General features: G+C 40.7%; 1 protein-coding gene across 3 annotated transcripts in view; it reads right to left on the bottom strand.

Moving 5' to 3' along the window:
* The window catches only part of KCNMA1 (potassium calcium-activated channel subfamily M alpha 1), a 763,502-nt gene that overhangs the window by 10,285 nt on the left and 730,834 nt on the right, over positions 1 to 22,383 (bottom strand). For 2 of the 3 annotated variants that reach the window (XM_052640358.1, XM_052640359.1), the window contains exons 25-27: positions 22,035 to 22,165; positions 4,940 to 5,134; positions 2,480 to 2,598 (exon numbers count right to left, since the gene is read on the bottom strand). In XM_052640358.1, the coding sequence (XP_052496318.1) occupies positions 2,480 to 2,598; positions 4,940 to 5,134; positions 22,035 to 22,165 (445 nt within the window). Of the gene's footprint in view, positions 1 to 2,479; positions 2,599 to 4,939; positions 5,135 to 22,034; positions 22,166 to 22,383 lie in introns of those variants that run through there. The other variant, XM_052640360.1, reaches the window with a different exon arrangement.

Genomic DNA, 22,383 nt, shown 5'->3' with positions numbered 1-22,383 from the left:
ACCTCCCTGCCTATGTGTCCCTCAGGCTTTAACTGTTCTCCTCAAAGATCACCTTTTCCCCTGATTAATAGCAGATATGACTAAAAAAATCACCATTTCATTTCTAGCAATGGATCTCAAAAGTGTGGCTCTCAGGCCAGATAGATAAGCATCATCTGAGAACTTCTTAAAAATGTAAATTCTTTTCTGTAGCTGATGTATACTTGATTGACAGCAAAGTGTACAGCAAAGTGATTCAGTTATATATATATAAATATATATATCATCCATTATATATATAACAGATGATTCTCATATTCCCCTAACTTTGAGAATCTGCTAGACTACAGAAATTATGTTTAATTCTGGCTCTATTGTATAATCTCTGGACATTCAAACTTCATATTTTATATATATGAGGTTTTATATATATATTTTATATTATATTTATAACATATTTATATATTATATACTATATATTTATATATAAAACTTCATATTCATATATATATTTATAATTTATATGTATATATATATGTTCTATTTCAGATTCTTTTCCATTTTAGGTTATTATAAGATATTGAATATAGTACCCTGTGCTATACAGTAGGTCCTTGTTAAAATGCAAATCCTTAAGCAACTCCACTCAAGTCCTACTGAGTGAGACACTCTGGATTGGGGATCAAGCAATTTGTGCCAACAAAAGTCCATCTAGTCAAGGCTATGCAGTGGTCATGTATGGATGTGAGAGTTGGACTGTGAAGAAAGCTGAGCGCCGAAGAATTGATGCTTTTGAACTGTGGTGTTGGAGAAGACTCTTGAGAGTCCCTTGGACTGCAAGGAGATCCAACCAGTCCATTCTGAAAGAGATCAGCCCTGGTATTTCTTTGGAAGGACTGATGCTGAAGCTGAAACTCCAGTACTTTGGCCATCTCATGCGAAGAGTTGACTCATTGGAAAAGACTCTGATGCTGGGAGGGATTGGGGGCAGGAGGAGAAGGGGACGACAGAGGATGAGATGGCTGGATGGCGTCACTGACTCGATGGACGTGAGTCTGAGTGAACTCCGGGAGTTGGTGATGGACAGGGAGGCCTGGCGTGCTGCGATTCATGGGGTCGCAAAGAGTCGGACACGACTGAGCGACTGAACTGACTGAACTGAACTGAACAGATGATTCTCATATTCCCCTAACTTTGAGAATCTGCTAGACTACAGAAATTATGTTCAATTCTGGCTCTATTGTATAATCTCTGGGCATTCAAACTTCATATTTTCATTTCATACCAGTTAAGTCAGAGTAATCAGAGTACTTTTAAAAAGCACCCCCAGAGGTTCTACTCTGCAAGTAGGTCTGAGAAATACTCATCTATCTCTATGGCATTGTTTCCTGAGGTATATTATACAAACACACTGACTTTGACAATTCTAGGATGTACTTTTAATTTTAGGCAGCTGTGAATTGAGTTTAACATGTATTAGAGAAATATAACTAGCATACATGAACTGTAATCTTTTTTCTGCTTCAGGCAATAATATACAGTTTTCTTTCAAATAAATATATAAAGTAAAAGAGTGAGTCAACTGAAAAATACATTAAGTAAAAATATATGCGTCCATGAAAATAGAATATATATATATAACTGAATCACTTTGCTGTGCACCTGGAACTAACACAACATTGCAAATCAACTATACTCCAATAAAAATTATATACATATATATGTGTGCTTGTGTGTGTGTGTGTGTGTGTGTATATATATATATATATATATATATATATATATATAGATAGAGAGAGAGAGAGAGAGAGAGAGAGAGAGAGAGAGCTTCCCAGGTGGTGCAGTGGTAAAGAATCCGCCTGCCAAGCAGAAGATACGGGTTCAGTTCCTGGGTCAGGAAGCTACCCTGGACAGGGAAATGGCAACCCACTCCAATATTCTTGCCTGGGAAATCCCATGAACAGAGGAGCCTGGCAGGCTATAGTCTGTGGGGTTGCAAAAAGTTGAACACTATTGAGCAGCTAAACAACAATGACAGGTATATATGTATGTGTGTGTGTGTATATATATAGGTATCTATAGATATATATATATGTAGGTATCTATCTATCTATATATATACATATATATATCTAAGACAGGGCAAAGGAACCATTTACCTTAAACAGTAGCAATATGAAATATTTCTATATGAGATACCAAGAGAATTATCCCAGTAGCAGGAGTTTGGAAGACATGTTTTCCTTCAGACTTGTGTAATTAGGTGATGGATGGAACTATCCCATAAAAGTTGAATTCTCCCCACAATGTCTTTATACTTGCTATTGTAATTAAAGAAAAAAGCTCTCCATAACCACCACCAAAGTCAGCATTGGATTTAATATGGGCAGAGCAATTTGCATGTTGAGAACACACATGTAGACTTTTGCCCTCATTGTGGGAGACAAGAGAGGGCATTTCTGTCTCTGCCTTAGGGAGGGCAGAGTGGAAACATACTCACCTCTTCGTGCATTGGCTGGGGGTGCTGAGGTGAGCATCTCTCAGCCGATAAATTCCAAAACAAAGCATATTGTATGTTTTCAGAGCTTTGCAGAACAGATCACCATAACAACCACCATCCTGGGAGACAACAAAAGAACAGAGAGAGAAATCATTTTTATTTGCCTGAAAGTAAAGGTCCTGGGGGTGGGAGGGAAGGGCCTTTTCATGAAAGCTCATATTAGTGTCTCCTGAGTCGGAGGGTCTGTGCCGAGGACCAGTGGCTGAAGAAGTTAAATGTGCTTTATAGCCTACACCCCAATGTTGGTGACTTTTTGGGATCAAATAAGAATGGGTTTTCCTCTGGTTCCCTCCAGTTTTTTATCTGCAGGAATGAGAGCTCTAAGCAGCTGGTGCCTCTCCTTACTTTAAGGTATGATATAAGCTTGAAAGTCTCAGATGTCTGTTTGGCTAAGGAGAAGAAATCAGCTCTGCAAAATGTTGATGATGTTTAGCCCCAGCTCAGTTGCAACCACAGTGATCTGACCGTGTTGTCAAAACTGCTTAAGTGATAATTAAAATCACTACCAGAAGAAAAGACCCCACCAGGTACTATGGTGACAGGCTCTTTCAGAGAAGGACTGTGTGAAAAGCACAATTTACAGACCTTGGAGATGGCAAGGGTGGAAGAGAATGTGTTTCCCCAGGAGCTGGAGGTCTGCAGGCTGAATAACTGGGATTCACAGAATCAGTTCACAGTCATTTTCCAAGGGTCTGGGGCCAGATGAGGAATGTGAAAGCAAACTCATCCAGAAGCACTGGCTTCCTATAGCCAGCTAGCTTCAGGTATTAACACAGGAAGGGCACCAAGGGCTGACTTCACTGGGAATAAAGTAACTGCATCTGTCCTTCCTGTTACTGAAACTGCCAGATGGGCCTCATGCTAGAGAACACAACTGGAACCAGATCTCACCATTATTTAAAGTCTTTGTTCTTTTAAAATGTTGTTGTTTAGTCGCTAAGACATATCCGACTCTTTTTGCTACCCCATGGTCTGTAGTCCACCAGGCTCCTCTGTCAATGGGATTTTCTCAGGCAAAAATACCGGAGCGGGTTGCTATTTCTTTCTCCAGGGAATCTTCTCAACCCTGGGATTGAACCCACATCTCTGGCATTGGAAGGCAGATTCTTTACCACTGAGGTGTACCAATGAGTAAATGATAGATAAAAAGCTATGGAGATGACCTTTCAAAGAAGCTCTAAGTCTAACACAGATTTTTGTCCCTCACCAAACTAAAACATGGTACAAATTAGCATCACGGTTTCGGAAGTCATGAAGAAAGCGACCCTTTCCTTGGCTCCTTCTCCACTATTTGGACTTTCTGGGTGACAGGCAGTACTGTTCATACAATAGGCTTACTGGCTCTTAAGACTACTGGTCCAGCCCTTGAATACATTCATGGAGTTGGGCTGGGAATAAAGGTCAATTAACATTTCATACTTTTGCCAGAGTGCCTGAAGCAGGCTGGTGCGTGGAGCCCAAAGGGAGGCCGGGGTCACCTCTGTAGCAGGGAGGGCAGTGGGGGAGTGGCTGAGTCCACATCCAGAATTAATAGCCCGCGTGCATGTGTGCTAAGCCACTTCAGTCCTGTCTGATTCTTTGTGACTCTGTCGACTGTAGCCCACAGGCTCCTCTGTCCATGGGATTCTCCACGCAAGAGTACTGGAGTGGATTGCCATGTCTTCCTCCAGAAATATAATAGTCCACAGGAGCTTTTAAAAAACACTGATGGCCAGGACTCTGGGCCTGACCGTGACATTAGTGGTTTTCAGAACACCATAGCTTATTATGTGCCTCTAGACCCACTGGCCCAACCAATAGTATCTCATGTGGATTCTTTTATGTCTCTAATTCCAGACTGAGGTCTCCTAATTCTGAGGCTGGAACTAGTCACTTTCCCCTAGCCCCGTTCCTCGCTGCAGAGGCGGCCCATGCCTCCCTTTGGGCTCCACATTCCAGCTTGCTTCAGGCACTCTGGCAGACCAATTAACGTGCAGTTGGGGTTAAGTAGCCCTGATCCATGCTAAGACCTGCAGAATGGGTTCCCTAACTTGTGTGCATCTGAAAACACCTGATGCCTCCCATCTTGTGGCAGAAGGTACTCTAGGAGAGTCAGTAAGCGCATGGACTCTGAAGCCAACATTCCTGGTGCAAATTCCCTGACAGGGCCAGTCCTCAGTTTCTCTGAGCCCCAGTTTCCTTAGAGCATCTGATAAGAGAACCTATGCCAAAGGGTCACCGTGGGGATTAAATGAATGAATCCATGTAAAGAACCGAGCCTGATACACAGTAAACCATGAGCATCACCTCTGATAGCCCTTTTCATGTGGAAAGAACCAAAGGCAAGGGTCTAGCCTGACACATTCAGATCTGGTCATTTCCAAATAACAGGCTCAGGTGCCCTCTGCCCCCTGAACTCACCCCCAGGTCTGCAAAGGGCCCGTCCAGCAGTGCTAACTGGGCCACACGGCAGCGGTCCCTGTTGGCCAGCGTCTGGGGGGTGCTATAGCCCCCACGGAGTGCATTCTCCTCGGCGATCAAAGCCTCCAGCTCTGGTGTGGCTCCTCCAGTCACCAGGGTCCGTATCAGGGTAAGGATGTTGTCATTGAAGTATGTCTGGGAAGAGATGGGCACGAAGTCCTTTAAGCACACACCCTAAAGTCACGACAACCGACATTCAAATTACAACTTCTCTTGATGTCTCCTGTTTAAAGTTCTGGCCTGTCTCGTCAAACAGTTTTATGTGGGAAGTGAAGACAGCAGCCTCCAATTATTTCATGCTTTTCTCTCCTACTTGGTTCTGCCACGAGAGCCTGACTTTAAAACCTGAAATTCAATGGATTTTCATTAAAGGGCTAAAATCGAAATGGTTGGTGTTTATCATAATTGGTGCTAGTAGGGATGTAAATACGGCTTCCTCTCCTGCTTGCTAAGGGACTCTGGGCGTATGTAATAAAATGCAGCCTGACCCAGGCAGGACGGCCTCTGAGTTTCTGCAACCCACATGCCAGGAAGCTGCTTCCCCCAACAATGGGAGAACTTCTCTCTTTAGAATGAGATGCCAACAGCATCATTAAGGCCATGCGTTCAACAATTTATCACATACTTTGATAATAGGCTAAACCGGAAGTTTCTATTAATTAAATATGCCAGATAAATGTATGACAAGGTGTATACCCTGGTATTTTTGTTTTTAAGTAACCTCTGTGGTCTGAGACGAATATAGCTTATTAAGGAAGTTTCCCTCAATGTGTACATTTGTCTCCCATCTGAAACATAACAGGTCTGTCAGGAACAAAACAATAGGAGTTTTAAAAAATTAATAGGATGTCAAATAAAAGAGCTCAAAAAGGCATTTTTCACACAGCCTAATTCAAGGAAAATCTCAGTTAAGGGTCTGTTTTCCATTTTCCAGTGTAAGAAGAAATCAAACAGGCTAAATAATATCAAGCTAAAGTTTGCCTGTGGCTTTTGAAGATGGATGGACCTTTTGAAGCAGGTTAGGCAAGACAGCTGCATTTTTACTTCAGCAGTTTTTTGGACAGTTCACCTGGTAAAAATCTAGTGGGTAACAAGCCAGGTACAGGATGAGTTCTCTACAGCTTGGCCATCATAGTTCTATGTCTCGGAGGAGGTTGCCTAATCTTTCTGGGCTTTGATTTTCTCATCCGTAAAATAAGCACCATCATTAAGATCAAGTTTATATGCAAAGAATTCCAGGAGGATTTCTGAGTTAAAATCGTAGCTGCTAGTGAGGCTAGAATCCCTAGGTTATTGAAGTATTCACAAAAGCACCCGAAGTGATGCAAAATCTCAACAGCAACAGGAAACTAGGAATGTGATTCAGAGCCAATCAGGCCCTAAGGAGAAGGTATCATCTGCCAGAGCTTAGATGCCCCCTGGGGGGCAGAGAAGCTGAATGAGAACAAATATAGCAGGAACCACTGCTGGTGTGGTTAAGGGGTGAGAGGCAGCCTAGGGGTTCAGCGCTGACCTCGCCACTTGGTAGCTGCATGACTTTGGAAAGTTATTTCTCAGTTTTGTGCCTCAGTGTCATGATCTGCAAAATATAATAGAGTGGGTTACAAGGACTATATAACTGATACATGTGAGGCACTTAGAAAAGTGTTTTGTGCACAGGGAGCACTGAGGAATACTTTCGGGACTGACATCAGAAACTCAGGCCTTTGGCACCTACTGTTTAGTACGTGGAACTCTGCTCAATGTTATATGGCAGCCTGGATGAGAGGGGAGTTTGGGGATGAACAAATAACCATAAATGTATGGCAGAGTCCCTTTTCTGTTCACCTGGAATCATCTCAACATTGTTAATCGGCTCTACCCCAGTACAAAATAAAAAATTTAAAAAAGAAACTTGGGCCGTTGTTGGTGAAAAGACAGGTCAATTCATGACCAATTTTCCCTTTCAAAAAGTCTTTTCTAGCCTTTTTTTTTTTTTTTGGTGGGGTAGTGGGGTGGGGTTGCAAACCAAGGCCATTCATTTTACCCTTGAATCTGCACTTCCCAGGCTGCCTCCATGCTAAGATTCCATTTAGACTTAGCAAAGACCCAGCAAGGGTTAATGGGGACTAGATGCTGAGCTGTGACCAGAGCCATGTGGGCCACCACAGGTGAACTCTCATGGAAACTGGTTCAGCGCACACATGTAAAAATTTTTCCCGAAGTCGTCAGAGGTAAATTGTCTTCTCTATAGTTCAATAAACCATCGTTCGAAGCAGAAGGCCCCTCAGCTCTGTGGCACATTAAATGAGGGAGTGCCAGACACAGAACTTTGACAAAGGCCTTTGTGCTATAATTACCCTTCTAGATCAACACCCAGGGAGGAGTTCGCCAGCGTGCGGTATGGACGGCAGAACACTAATGACCTCATGGTGAAACACAGACCTCTGTCTTGCTCAAATGTACAGAGAGAAATGGCTACTATAAACATTTTTAATATTTACTGGAAGAAGTAAAAGAAAAATTGAGGAAGCATACGTTTTAGAATCAAAATCAATTAAAAAAAATAGTATCTCTAACAAACAAAAGATCAGATGATAAGAAAGCTGACTTCATACAACTTATTCAATTCTTTTAAAATGTAAGATATTGAAATTTAAAAAAAATATAATTTTAAAATGCCTGATAAGGATCCAATGCTTTTTCATGATAAACACACTCAAAAAACTAGAAATGGAAGGGAATTTCCTCAATCTGAAAAAGGACATATATTAAAACATCAGACTTATAGGTGAAAGATTGGAAGCTTTCCTTTTACATTAGGAACAAGACAAAGAAGCCAGCCCTCACCACTTCTATTAAGCATAGCACTGGAGGTCTTAGCCAGGGCTAGAAGGAAATAAAGGTATCTATATAAAAACTGAAGAAGAAAAATTATCTCTATTCACAGAGGACATGATCTTGTATATAGAAAATCCTAAAGAATCCACTAAAATAATATTCTTGGTAATAAATGAATTCACTAAGATTGCAGAATACAAAACCAATCATTTGTGTATCCATGCATGTGTTTATGTTTATGAAAAACATAAAAATGAAATTAAGAAAACAATTCTTATTACAATAGCATCACAAAGAATAAAATACTGAGGAATAAATTTAACCAAGGAGGTATAAGTTTAATACACTGGAAACTAAAAAATATTGTTGAAATAAAGAAAATCTAAATAAATGGAAAGACATCTTATTTCATAAATTGTAAGACTTACTATTCTTAAGATAGCAATATTCCCCCAAACAATCTATAGATTTATTGCAATTGCTATCAAAATCCCAAAGACCATTTTTATAGAAGTGAAGAAGCTCACTTTAAAATTCTTGTGAAATTGCAAGGAGCCCTAAATAACCAAACCATCTTGAAAAGGAAAAACAAAACTGGAGGACTCACACTGCCTGATTGTGGAGCACACCACAAAGCTACTATAATCAAGAGAGTATGGTATTGCCCTAAGGATAGACTTATGGACCACTGGAATCAAATTGAGAATCCAGAGATAAACTCATATGCTTTGCATCAATTGATTTTTCAACAAAGTTTCCAAGATCATTCTACAGAGGAAGAATATAGATTCTTAATCAAATATTGATACCACAGCTGGGTATCCACATTCAGAAGAATAAATCTGGATCCCTACCTCACACCCTATGCAAAAATTAATTCAAAATGGATTGAAGACCTCAATATAAAAGGCAAAACAATCAAAGACTTAGAAGAAAACATAGAAGTAAAGCATTATGCTTTTGATTTGAAAACTGATTCTTAAATATGATACCCAAAGCACAGGCAACAAAAGAAAAAAATAGGTAAATTAAACCATCAGAATGAGAACTGTCTGTGCACAAATTACACTATCCAGAAAGTGAAAAGAAATCCTACAGAGTGAGAGAAAATATCTGCAAACCATATAACCCATAAGGACCTAGTATCCAAAGGATATATTTAAAAATATTACAATTCAACAACATAAAGAAAAGTAACCCAAATTTTAAAATGGACAAAAATGAGCAAACTTTATTTTAAAATACCAGTGAAATATATTAAAACATGGAATTTTTGAAGGATATATTATTATCAAACAATGTAAATGTCAAAAGTAATTCTTGAAAGAAAAAATATGACATAAAATTATCTATCAGTAATCATCAAATCATTTTTAAAAGTCAGAAAAATGAGGTAGGAGAAAGGAGGATGGAAGTAAAGACACATGTAAACTCCCTGATCTTATAAAGGAAGAAATCAAGAACTACTAAATTTTCTAGATAATAATATAAGTAAAATGTAGCTTCAAATACATTTATAGAGTATCTGGTATCCACTAACTAGAGTTAAAAACAGAATGTATAATTTACACATCATTAGAGAAAATAAGCATACAAAAATAGACCAATGCCCAAGGACAGATAATAAAGGACACAATTATCGAAGCATAAAGTATAATGCAAATTTTAGCATTATAGATTATATAACTAAATATAAATGAACTAAATGATTTGATAAAATGGCAAAGTTCTCAAACTTGTTCAAAAACTAAAATCAAAATCAAACTCTGGTATCTTCAGAGACAGGAAAACACACACACACACACACAGAGCAAAGGAAGGTATATTTAAAGGGAAAACTTTAAAAAATTTTAGTATCAAATTAACTACATGTTCATAGTTAAAATTTACAAAAAGTATATAACATTTATGGAGAAAATATAACTAAAATATAGACAACAAAACTAATTAACCATTATAGTAAAATAAATACAGACTGAGAGTCATATGTAAAAGCGATATGTGAAATATCATTGTGTTTCTTGTTTTCACAGCTCAAACAGGCCAAAAGTATAAGGAAATGAAGGATATAATAATATGGGCATTTAGTACATTTGCGCTAAACTTTATAACATTTTTAGTTAGCTTCCAAGTAATGCTAATAAATCATGATCAATGGCCCAAAGTATAAAATCTCAATATACATACTAAAATATTAGATGTATAGCCTATATTTTAAAAATAAACATAATAGTAGAAAGAAAAGTAAATAACCCAATACTTCAAACTTCTTTTAAAGTATCCTAAATAATTACAGGTCAAGATGGAAATAAAACTCAAGAATATAGAGTATTAAAAAATTAAAGACTATTTGAAAATTACACACAAAAGTGTCATGGATTGAGGCCAAAGCTACGAATTCAGAACCTTAAATGCTTTTATCATTAAACATAAAAGAATGTCGACTAATAATTCTTAAAATAATTGTTTTTGGTTGTCCTTTTTTATCTGAGAAAAATAGAAGGTTGAAATAATAAAGCATCAATTAATGAAGTAGCAAGAGGATATTTAGTGAACTGATACATTTTTAAACTTGATAAAATTACGTAAATTACCTCTGGAAACAGTTTATGAAACTGTCCTTCAAAGTTCTGAGAACCATACTCTAGTAGTTATAAGACCTAATACAGGAGTTAGCAAATCAAGGCCATGGGAAAAATGTAGACTGCCAGCTGTTTTTGTTTTTTTAATAAAGTTTTATTGAGATGCACACATGCCCACTTGTTTACTAATGGTTTTTGTGCTATAATGGCAGAATTGAATATTGTCAACAGAGTCTATATGGCTCTCAAAAGCCTAGAATATTCACCATCTGTCCCTTTATAAAGAAGTTTGCTGTTCCATTTCTTAATACAATAAGGAAAGCATGACACACCCCGGAGAAGGGACGTTTACTCAACAAATGATTCAGGGGAAATTGCTATCTGGAAAATGTTTTCAACAATATGGAAATGATTAAATAAGTAATGATATATTTATGTGACTTACATTGTACAGATATTAATATTACGCTTTCAGAGAGTATTTAATGGCATGGCAACAATTACATGACATAATATTAGAATATATTAAAAAAGCAGGATCCAAAAATCACTAAGATCTAAAACTCATGTTAAAGTGCAGACCTCCAAAGATATATAGTCATATAAAAATATTTAATATTATGTAAATACTAAATATTTAGTACCCCAAAATTTGACATGGAAATTAATTCCTGGTAACAGAATTCTGATTCATTTTCATTTTTTCCCTGTAATTCATTTTATATATTTCCTACTATGAAAATACATTTACTTAAATTTCTAAGACAGAAAGCAAAGGGAATTTATACAACTCAGTAGCAAAAAAAAAAAAAACCCAAAATTTGATTAAAAAATGGACAAAGGAATGGAACAGACATTTTTCCAAAGAAGATATTCAAATAGCCAACAGGTACTTTATAAAAGATGTTTGACATCACTAGTCATCAGGAAAATGCAAATCAAAACTGTGGTAAGACATCATCTCATACCTGTTAGAATGACTACTGTCAAAAATATGAGAAAAAAGTGTTGGCAAGGTTGTGAAGAAAAGGAAACCTTGTAAACTGCTAGTGGGAATGTAAACTGATACTGCCACTATGGAGAACAGCATGCTGGTTCCTTGAGAAATTATAAGTATAGCTACCATATGACCAAGCAATTCCACTTCTGGGTATATATCCACAGGAGAAGAAATAACTTATCTCAAAGAGCTATCTTTTTCACCCCTGTGTTCACTGCGGCATTGTTTACAATAGCTAAGACAGGGAAACAGTCTAAGTGTCCACTGCGAGATGAACCGATGAAGGAAATGTGGCTTATACTTACACAATGGAATATTTAGCCATGAAAGAAGGAAATCTTGCCCTATGCAACAACATGGATGAATTCTGAGAGCATGAAGCTAAGCGAAATAAGTCAGAGAAATATAATTTATACTCTCACTTATACGTGAAATCTAAAACACCCCCGATCCTATAGAAACAGAGAACAGACTGGTTGTTGCCAGGGGCAGGAGGTGGGGGCTGGGAGAAATGGGTGAAGGTGCTCATAGGATATAATTAATAAATTCTGGAGATACAACACACTATAACACTGTGCATAAAGTTAACAATACTGCACTATACATTTGAAAACCGCTTAAGAGAGTAGATTTTTACAGTTTTCAGCAACAGCAAGAAAAAATTGTACCTGGGAGGTGATGGATGTATTAACTAACTTTACTGTTGTAATCATTTCACAATATATACACATATCATTGTACACCTTAAACTTTATAATGTTATAATAATGATATAAATCAATGATATCTCAATAAACTTGGGGGGGAAGGGGGTAAATGTTATAAAATGCTGCTGCTGCTAAGTCGCTTCAGTCGTGTCTGACTCTGTGCGACCCCATAGACGGCAGCCCACCTGCGACCCCATAGATGGCAGCCCACCAGGCTCCCCCATCCCTGGGATTCTCCAGGCAAGAACACTGGAGTGGGTTGCCATTTCCTTCTCCAATGCATGAAAGTGAAAAGTGAAAGTGAAGTCGCTCAGTCGTGTCCAACTCTTCGCGACCCCATGGACTGCAGCCCACCAGGCTCCTCCGTCCATGGGATTTTCTAGGCAAGAGTACTGGAGTGGGGTAGCAGTAGCAGCAGGGAAATTCCATGGACAGAGGAGCCTGGTAGGCTACAGTCTATGGGGTCACAAAGAGTCGGACACAGCTAAGTGACTAACACACTGACAGGATGTCTGATGACTTCTTTTGTTCAGCAAGCAGGATTTAGGCATAAAACCTACAGAAAAATTCCGAAAAGACCATATGCATTTACATGGTTATAGATACAAATTAAAATTATAGATACTTCAGAACTACCACCAACTCAATTGAAGGACCCCCTAAGGAAGATGATAATCACTGCTCACCAAAGTGCAAGAGATGGCATGTAAACACCAGTGATGGTGGTGCAATGGTATAATTATTTCTGGGGGATAATCTGGCAATAGATACCAAGAGTTTTAAATATGTTCATATTTGTTTAAAACCCAGTAAGTTTACCTCAAAGTAATAAGTTTCTTCTTGCTCAAAGATTTATGTACTATAATACTTATCATAGGGTTAGTTATTTTTCTAATAAAAATGATTAAAAACTGAAATGCCCCACAATAGATAATGTTTATCAAGATTCTGGGACATTCATATGTTTGAGTCTCAGGAAGTCCTACACGGAGACCTTACAATGATTCCCAAGAAAATGACATGATTAGATACCCTGATAAAAATACTAAGTCTGAAAAGAGAAAAAACCCAAGATATAAAACTGGATGATTCCATATTTATCTAACCATCTGGAAGGAAATATACCAAAATACTAGCCAGGCTGATCTTTGTGTGCTGGGAATATGGTTTATTTAAATTTTCTTCTTTATATATATCTGCACTTTCCCAAGTTTCCCATGGAACATGAATTCATTTTCTAAGGAAAACAGCCAATGGTTCTTAAACAAAGAACACTCTAAGTTCTGCTTTGCAACAATAAGTCAGGAAGGTCAACATGAAAGGTTATTGTTTTGTCAAATCTTTAAGATTTGACCTTAAAGTGTTTCCCTTTCTGTGCTGAAATCAGTTACACTGAAACAGCTTAATCTTTTTGATCAATCAGTCACTGACATTTATTGAGCACCTACTAATCCCTGGCTCTTGGTTTGGACCGAAATTGTATGCTATTCCAAAAGTGTGTCACTTTCAAAATTGCCCATCAAGGGGTATAATTTCAGGGTGGGTCAGAGGGTTTCAGAGGTCCCTGTACAATTCTAGAATCACTCACAACATTGAACACAATTCTCTGGCCCTGAGCTGGCACTGTACCCCAGATCTCTCTCCTTGATTTTTGCATACAGGCATCAAGGAGCAGAGCCATAGGTAACAGTCTCTGCTGTGACAGAGTATAATGACGCCTGTCAGAGAGCACTCTTGCTCCCATTTTGGTGCCTCAATATTCAGCTGCAGAGAAGTCCTCTGACATTACATACAGGTGTGCTCTGAGCACGTTTCAAGGTCTCTTTGTGATCTGAGCAACTTGGTGGAAAGACAATGCTTCCCCTGATAAAAGATGTCCAGTCGTTCTGGGGGGCAAATTTCTTTATGGGCCTGGGGTACCACTCACAGAACATAGACAGGTCTGCCATTAAGCATTCCATCCAGTGCTTTCTGCTTAGGAAGTGACAGTTTAAGCATCACAAGGGCAAACCAGGTGTTAGGACTTCAAATGCCAGTTCAAAGACTATTACTGTGGAGGATGCGGCAGCTAGAACAAACCCCTCCACAACTCATCTGACCCAGAAGGCATCATTCTTTCCTTGGGTAACAGAGACACCAGATGGAAGAAACACAGAATTCTGTAACACACAGGTGTGTTCCTTAGCCTCCTAAGCTTTTGTACTCCCAGTCTTTCCTGTGTTCTGCGTGGGCTTGTTCACTATACTTGTGCAAGAAGGCTTGTGAGGAAGTCTGGCATGGACTCTCCAAACCGGGCAGGACTAGTCTCCAGGAATGCTTTCAGGTCTGACTCTTTGCAACCCTATGGACCATACAGTCCATGGAATTCTCCAGGCCAGAATACTGGAGTGGGTAGCCTTTCCCTTCTCCATGGGATATTCCCATCCCAGGGATCAAACACAGGTCTCCTGCATTGCAGGCAGATTCTTTACTGTCTGAGCCACGAGGGAAGTCCAAGAATACTGGAGTGGGTAGCTTATCCCTTCTCCAGTGGATCTTCCTAACCCGGAAATTGAACTAGGACCTCCTGCATTGCAGGCAGATTCTTTACCAACCGAGCTATCAGGGAAACCACTTTCAGCAGAAGTGAAGTGAAGCGAAAGTCGCTCAGTCGTGTTCTACTCTTTGCGACCCAATGGACTATATAGTCCAGGGAATTCTCCAGGCCAGAATACTGGAGTGGGTAGCCTTTCCCTTCTTCAGGGATCTTCCCAACCCAGGGATCGAACCCAGGTCTCCTACATTGCAGGTGGATTCTTTACCAGCTGAGCCACAAGGGAAGCCCAAGAATACTGGAGTGGGTAGCCTATCCCTTCTCCAGCACATCTTCCCAACCCAGGAATTGAACCAGGGTCTCCTGCATTGCAGGTGATTCTTTACCCACTGAGCTGTCGAGGAGGCCCTCATTTTTGGCAGAAGGCTTTGCAGTGGCTGTTCCTGTGTCACATGTTTTTTGGGGCTCTAAAGAGAACAGAATTCTCCAGGGTTCTGCTCAGTGCCTGGGATCCAGACACGGGTGTAATCTGAGTAATATGGGAGTCCCTCTCCCCAGTGCCAAGGTCTGGATTCCACGTCTGGTCTGGGCAGACTTTCACCCAAGTATAGCAACATGGCACCCCTAGATCTGTGTACAGACTTCAGAATTTAGTTGCTATTATTTAAAATCCCTTGCAATAGCTATGACAATAGGAAAGTTGCCTAACTTTTCTGGGTTTTGGATTCCTTATCCATATAACAGGGATTAAAAACAAACAAACCCAGATTATTGGATAGTGTTAACTGAGATACTTTGTGTAATTTTAATGAACAACAAATTCGGTGTGCTCAGTCATGTCTGACTCTTTGCAAGCCCCTGGACTGCAGCCCACCAGGCTCCTCTGTCCATGGGATTTTCTAGGCAAGAGTACTGGAGTGGGTGCCATGCCCTCCTCCAGGGGATCTTCTCAACCCAGGGATGGGACCCGTCTCTTTTCTGTCTTCGGCATTGGCAGGCAGGTTCTTTACCACTGCACCACCAGGGAAGTCCATCAAATGCTCAGTAAAGGGTAGCTTATAAGAAGAGCAACCAGCTGACAATGCAACCAGTTTGGAACATTGCTTTCTGCATTCTCAGCTCCAGTATCAGCTGGCCCAGGTCACTTGAGTGGCCCCTTAGCTTCTAAACTTTGGGGAGTAAACCCAGAAATGCTAGGGAAAGGACCAGTGAGTTACAACAGGAAAATCTGAGCCCACAGCGCCATCTAGCCTGTTCCATGGAGGTCCCTCTGCGCCCATGTCTCCAACACGCTGGAGCATCTTTCTCTTTTTTATTTTTTTAAACTATAATTACCAGAGCTTATGTTTCACAGTTAATGCTGTCAAGCCTTTTAAACTAATTGGTCTTTTATAGAAAATTTAACTGAAAATTAACACATCTTTTAATAACATTGCCTTAACTTTAATGGCACTTTGCCTTTCGTTTATAATTGCTCTAAAATTGTCATTTTCCATGTCATAGCTGCCATTTTTTATATTTGCTAGTTTTCATGGTGTAGATTTTTATTTTTGGTATTTTTCTTTCATGAGGGATGAGAACTATTCGATCTTTTTTTTTTTTTCCTATCCCAGCCCTGCCTGGCCTGATTATGACGGCAGTGTTCTGAGTTCATCCATCATGCCTACAGTGGTGCTGGCTCACCTGCCACAGGGTGGGTCACGGGCTGCCTGCCTCCCTGTGAACAGTCTACATGGTGACTCTGGAATGGCGTTCAAGGAGGAAAGGCATAGAGGAGGAATTTGTTTATGTAACTAACATCACAGGGCACTGGGCCGCCTGAGAACTCAGCCTTTTCCATAACGCACCTCAAAGGTTCAGCCCTTCGTGCAAGTACAGTTAACAAAGTAAACCGTGTGGTTCCCTCTTCCAGAAGGTCCTCTTCTCCAGTCTTAACAACATAAGTTCAGTTATTTCTGGCAAACAGAGAGGTCAGCTCTCTGCCTCACAAAGCTACAGATCCTCACCCTCAGCTGTCCTCCTCTGGTTTTTCAGTGTAGTTCTCCACACCCATTCAAGCTATTTTGTGTTCTTCAAACTAGTTATCCCTCTCTGCTATAATTCAGGTACCCACTGACACAACTACTGGCACTAGGTGGTGACTACCCATTAGAATGACAGTTCAAACCCCAAGAGGGCACAGGACCACAATCTTTCTTCTTCCAGAAAATACTGGATCCTCAGCATGAACAATAGTGCCTAGGCTTTAGTAAGTGCCCAAAAATGTACTGATTAATAACACTAAATGCATATGGAGCTTGCCATATTGCTTTGACTGTGTGGCTCACAACAAACTGTGGAAAATTCTTCAAGAGAAGGAAATACCAGACCACCTTACTTGTCTCCTGAGAAGCCTGTATGCAGGTCAAGAAGTGACAGTTAGAACCAGACATGGAACAATGGGCTGGTTCCAAACTGGGAAAGGAGTACATCTGGGCTATATGTCACCCTGCTTATTTAACTTATATGCAGAGTACATGATGCAAAATGCTGGGCTGGATGAAGCACAAGCTGGAGCCAAGATTGCCAGAAGAAATTTCAATAACTTCAGATATGCAGATGACACCACCCTTATGGCAGAAAGTGAAGAGGAACTGAAGAGGCTTTTGATGAAGGTGAAAGAGGAGAGTGAAAAAGTTGGCTTAAAATTCAACATTAAAAAAACTAAGATCATGGTATCTGGTTCCATCACTTCATGGCAAATAGATGGGGAAACAATGGAAACAGTGGCTGACTTTATTCTTTGGGGCTCCAAAATCACTGCAGATAGTGATTGCAGCCATGAAATTAAAAGACACTTGCTCCTTGGAAGAAAAGCTATGACAAACCTAGACAGCTTATTAAAAAGCAGAGACATTACTTTGCCAACGAAAGTCCGTCTAGTCAAAGATACAGTTTTTCTAGTAGGCATGTATGGATTTGAGAGTTGGACCATAAGGAAGGTTGAGCACCGAAGAATTGATGCTTTTGAACTGTGGTGTTGAAGAAGACTCTTGAGAGTCCCTTGGATACCAAGGAGATCAAACCAGTCAATCCTAAAGGAAATCAGTGCTGAATACTCATTGGAAGGACTGATGGTGAAACTGAAGCTCCAGTACCTTGGCTACCTGATGTGAAGAGCCGACTCATTCGAAAAGACTCTGATGTTGGGAAAGATGGAAGGCAAAAGGAAAAGGGGGCAACAGAGGATGAGATGGTTGGATGCCATCACCAACTCAATGGACATGAGTTTGAGCCAGCTCCAGATGGTGAAGGACAGGGAAGCCTGATGTACTGCAGTCTGTGGGGTCACAAAGAGTCAGACAAGACTGAGCGATTGAACAACAATGAACAAATCACTTTACAACCTTAGCTCATTCAGTCATCTCAACAGTCCTACAAGGTGAGTGAGTGAGTGAAAGTCGCTCAGTTGTGTCTGACTGTGACCCCATGGACCATACAGTCCATGGAATTCTCCAGGCCAGAATACTGGAGTGGGTAGTCTTTCTCTTCTCCAGGAGATCTTCCCAACCCAGGGATCGAACCCAGGTCTCCCACATTGCAGGTAGATTTTTTACCAGCTGAGCCACAAGGGAAGTCCTCCTATGAGGCAGGTACTATTAGCAGTCCCATTTTACAGATGAGAAAAATAAGACACAAAGAAGTTAAGGCTATACAAACAGTAAGTGGCAGTGCTGGGATCCACATGCAAGCAGTCTGGCTCCTGGGACCCTCATTTTTTTGTTTCTAGGGTAGGTAACTCAAATTGAGGCAAGACTAGGGGAAAGTGGGGGCTGTGTGAAAAAGAAATCTAAAAACCCATGTGCCAGTTTCACCAAGAGGCTTCCTTTCATCTTTCACGTATGTATGAGCAACAAACTGGATGATTCTGAGAAATACATTTCTTGTGATCTTCTTCTCAGAGGCATATATCCATAAGCATACTTTTTCCCTCTCATCATGTGTTTCTGCTGTGGGTTCACAGGAGAAAGCCAGGAGGATATGTTGGTAACATCGCTATCTGTTCTGGGAATGCACGTGATGAATCAGAACATTGTTCTTTTTCACAAATGAAGCAGTAAGCAGCAGGAGTTGAGTTATGAAGGACAATATTCAGGGAATGTTTAGACACGTGATTAAATGGCAATTTGGAGAGGAGTGCTAGAAAAAGGAGATCAAAGACATCTAAACAGATGTGTGTACGGACGTTGTGATGTTGCTCATGAGCAAGTGCCTGAGATGGAAGCTTACCTCTGGCTCCTGCTGTCTGGATTCTCACTTTCTCAATTTCTATTCCAGTTACTGCCTTGGTACTAGATAATCTCCTGTTTTTTCATAAATTACAATTGTGGGGGAAGGCTAAGAAATCAAAAGTAATCCGTTATCAGGTCTAGATCCAACTGGGTCTGTTGAACCAGATCCAATTTGAGACCTCACTGTGGAACTTGCTTATCCCAGACAAGGAAAACAAAGCCTGGAATAAGTGGACAGGCATTCTGTTTTATGACTTGAGAAGTCACACCAGTGGATCAGTTAAATAGGTGTTGCCTCCACACTTAAACCAGGTTGACTCACATTACCACCTAAAATAATATTGTCCAAAGTAATAATAATGAAGTGCTCTGTACAGTTCTGGACCCTCAATAAATTATGCTGCTGCTGCTCATTACAATGGCGTTACTAGATTCCTGCCACCCCTTCTTCCCAGGGTGGAATTCAGAAGAAGTGCTGCTTTGCTAGCAGGCTGTCGTATTCCTACATACCTTAGCCATGCTCTGTCAAACATTTCAGTTTGCATTTCAAAGGAGATTAGAGACAGATTTTTTTTTTTAATTTCACACTTTGATTTCTCAGCTGAGTTTCCAAGAACTGACTCACTAGTGTTGCTGTAGAGAGAGTCATGTAACTCAAATCTAGGTGTACCCCCACTCCTATCCCATGTGCCCCCTTGACTGTGCCCCCTTGAGTCCGTTCATTCCTTGCCACCCGGGCTGGTTTGCTGGGTGTGTGGCCTGCATTGTTGCCCAAAGTGCATGCTCAGAAGAGCCCCTCATTTGGTTCAGTGCCCTGCTGTCATCATTTTGAAATTCTTAGTAACTTATGGAAAAGTCACCTTTCAAATTATGTAGCCGGTCTCACCTGGAATATCCTGCATGTTTGATCTATAGGAGCAATTTTGTAAATTTGGATTTTTAAAAAAATTTGGATCAAGTATTTCTGAAAAAAATCTACTATAAATGGTTTCATCATCTTTTTTTTTTTTGGTAAATGCTTAACACTTTTATTGAAACCTCATTGTCTTTTTGTGAGAACAGTCTTCTGAAATCTGTCTGATTAGGATCAGAAGTAAAATGAAACTTCTGAGGAGTTACCAAAATCTGTTTGGTAACTGGATTTGGAGACTGCGTGGCCTATTACAGAGAATACGGCACCGTAATGAGCACATCCTGCTGCTTCCATCAGGCCCGCTGGCCAGCTTGGGGAGTTTGCCCAAACAGGGCCCAACATCACTGGCAGGTAGAAAGATGAGGCTCAGTATCCTCACACCATCAGAAAGGTCATGAGCCCTGGGAAACCAAGATGGCCTTCTCTAGGGATCTCTTGCTCTCTCTCCTCTTTGGCTTGGCAAGTGGTGAGATGGCATGAAGCCCAGTCAACCTTAATTCAGATGAATGTTGCTTCATGTTTATTTTTAAATGCATAATTCTGATTTTTCACTAAGATATGCTAGTAGTTGGACCACATCCAGGAATATAGAATAACTTAAATTAGTCTTAAAAAGCTTTATGATTTTTCTTTCCTCAAATAGAGGTCCTTCTGGGATTAGCTTTAATGAATAGATGAGAATGATGCATAATTAGCACATCAGTTGTTTAACACATGCAGGAGAATAGCCTTCTTAAGCTCTTGAAGAAATGTATGTATATAAAAATTCTCTGGGCTATGTTTACGGTTTTAATGAGTTCAATAAAACTCTTTTTTGTGTATGTGTGTGGATTCTCCAAAGGTCAGTCATTATCTAGCCTATGTCGGTATTTTTACAAATGGTGAAGTTGAAAATTCCAAAAAGAAGATTTTTCTATATAATAAATAAAGCCACTCAGTGGGAACACTTTATAATCCCTGTTCTAGTCTGCTTTGCCTTTTGTAGTTTAAGACAGCTTCTTTAAGATGGTACCTAATTTTTTTTGTTTTTAATTTAGATATGCTGGGTCTTAATTGTGATATGCGGGATCTTTAGTTGCTGCATGAGAACTCTGAGTTGTGACATGAGGGAGCTAGTTCCTTGACCAGGAATCGAACCTAGGCCCCCCAGCATTGGGAGGGCAGAGTCGAAGCCACTGGACCACAAGGGAAGTCTCAAGATGGGAGCTTTTTGTCATTTGATTCTGGTCTCACAAGTGAAAACACAAATGCCTTGATTGTTCGATGCATATCAAGTTATAAAGGAAACTGAAGATGCTCTGGATCCCTCGGCCAGCCCACCATCCTCTCTCTGCCGCCAGTCCACTCCTGCCCTGTGGCAGAGCCCGGCCAGGCCTTGCCTCCCACCCACTCCTCTCCCAGGACTCCATCTCCATGGCTGACAGTGACCTAGGAGTCACCCTTGACGCTCTGACACTCTGTCCTCTTCTGCCTTTTGCTTTATTCAGTCTGTTCCCAAGTCCTACAGCTTTTGCTGACAAACACCCCTCAGACGCATCCACCTCCCCCCAGCTCTGCGGTCTCTATCCTACTCCACAGGGCAGGACAGCCCCTTTCTCAGACTTCCTGTGGCCATCTTGCTTCCTAAGCCATCCTCCACACACCTGCCTGGGCAATCCCACAAAACATAAACCTGATCACATTACTTGCCAACTTAAAACCCTTCAGTGCCTCTTCACTGCTGTCAAGAAAAAGACCAAAAACGAGAGATGGGTTTTGAGGTCCTATGGGTCCAGCTCTGCCTTTCCCCCACTTTTGCTCCCTCAGGTCCTGCTACCCAGGCTTTCCCTATCTCCTCTGAGCCTGGCAGGTACCCTTCTCCCTAGCGGGTCTTTCCCTTTACTGTCCTTCTTTGGGGGGTTACTCTTCCCCACAAGAGCTCCCCTCTCCATTGTTCAGATCCTGACATAAAATAGATACTCTTTCTTTGGAGAATTCTTTCTCTAGTTTTGAGACTGGGTCAAGTGCTCACCTGTATTTAGTCATAAGTTTCCTTGCACTTTCAAGAATTTATAATCAGGTGTTTATCTGTGTACTAGTTAGATTAACAGCATCTCCTACCAGATGGCGAGTTTGGATGGTTCTGCTCTCCAGTGTGGCTCAAGCTCCAGCCCATGCCCCTGACGCACTGGAGGCACCCCATCTCCACATCCCTGTGTCCCCCACTTACTGCGCTCATGAGTGAATCCAGGACACTGACGGCAAACGCTGTCCCACATGCAAACGGCTGCGTGAGGTACAGTTCTGTGTCGGGGTCATCGTCATCGTCTTGGTCCAAAAACTGAACATTAGTATCGTTCACTAGGAAAAGTATGAAGTAGGAGTTAGCTTGAAAAACTACATGTGGGCAGTAAAGTCCGAGGTTTAGAAACACTGAGGTCACTGGAGAGGAAAGAAAAGCATGGGAGAAGCTGTCGATGGAGCTCAGGGTAGGGGTTGGTGGGACTCAATGGACTGCTCTGAGGCGCTTGCTCAAGGTTCCCAGACCTGGAGAGCAGAGACATCAAGTGGATATGCTC

Source organism: Budorcas taxicolor, chromosome 5 (genome assembly GCF_023091745.1).
Source record: "Budorcas taxicolor isolate Tak-1 chromosome 5, Takin1.1, whole genome shotgun sequence".
NCBI classification, from domain to species: domain Eukaryota; kingdom Metazoa; phylum Chordata; class Mammalia; order Artiodactyla; family Bovidae; genus Budorcas; species Budorcas taxicolor.
The sequence above is the reverse complement of the archived record's forward strand: the minus strand, read 5'-3'. Positions and strand labels throughout refer to the sequence as shown.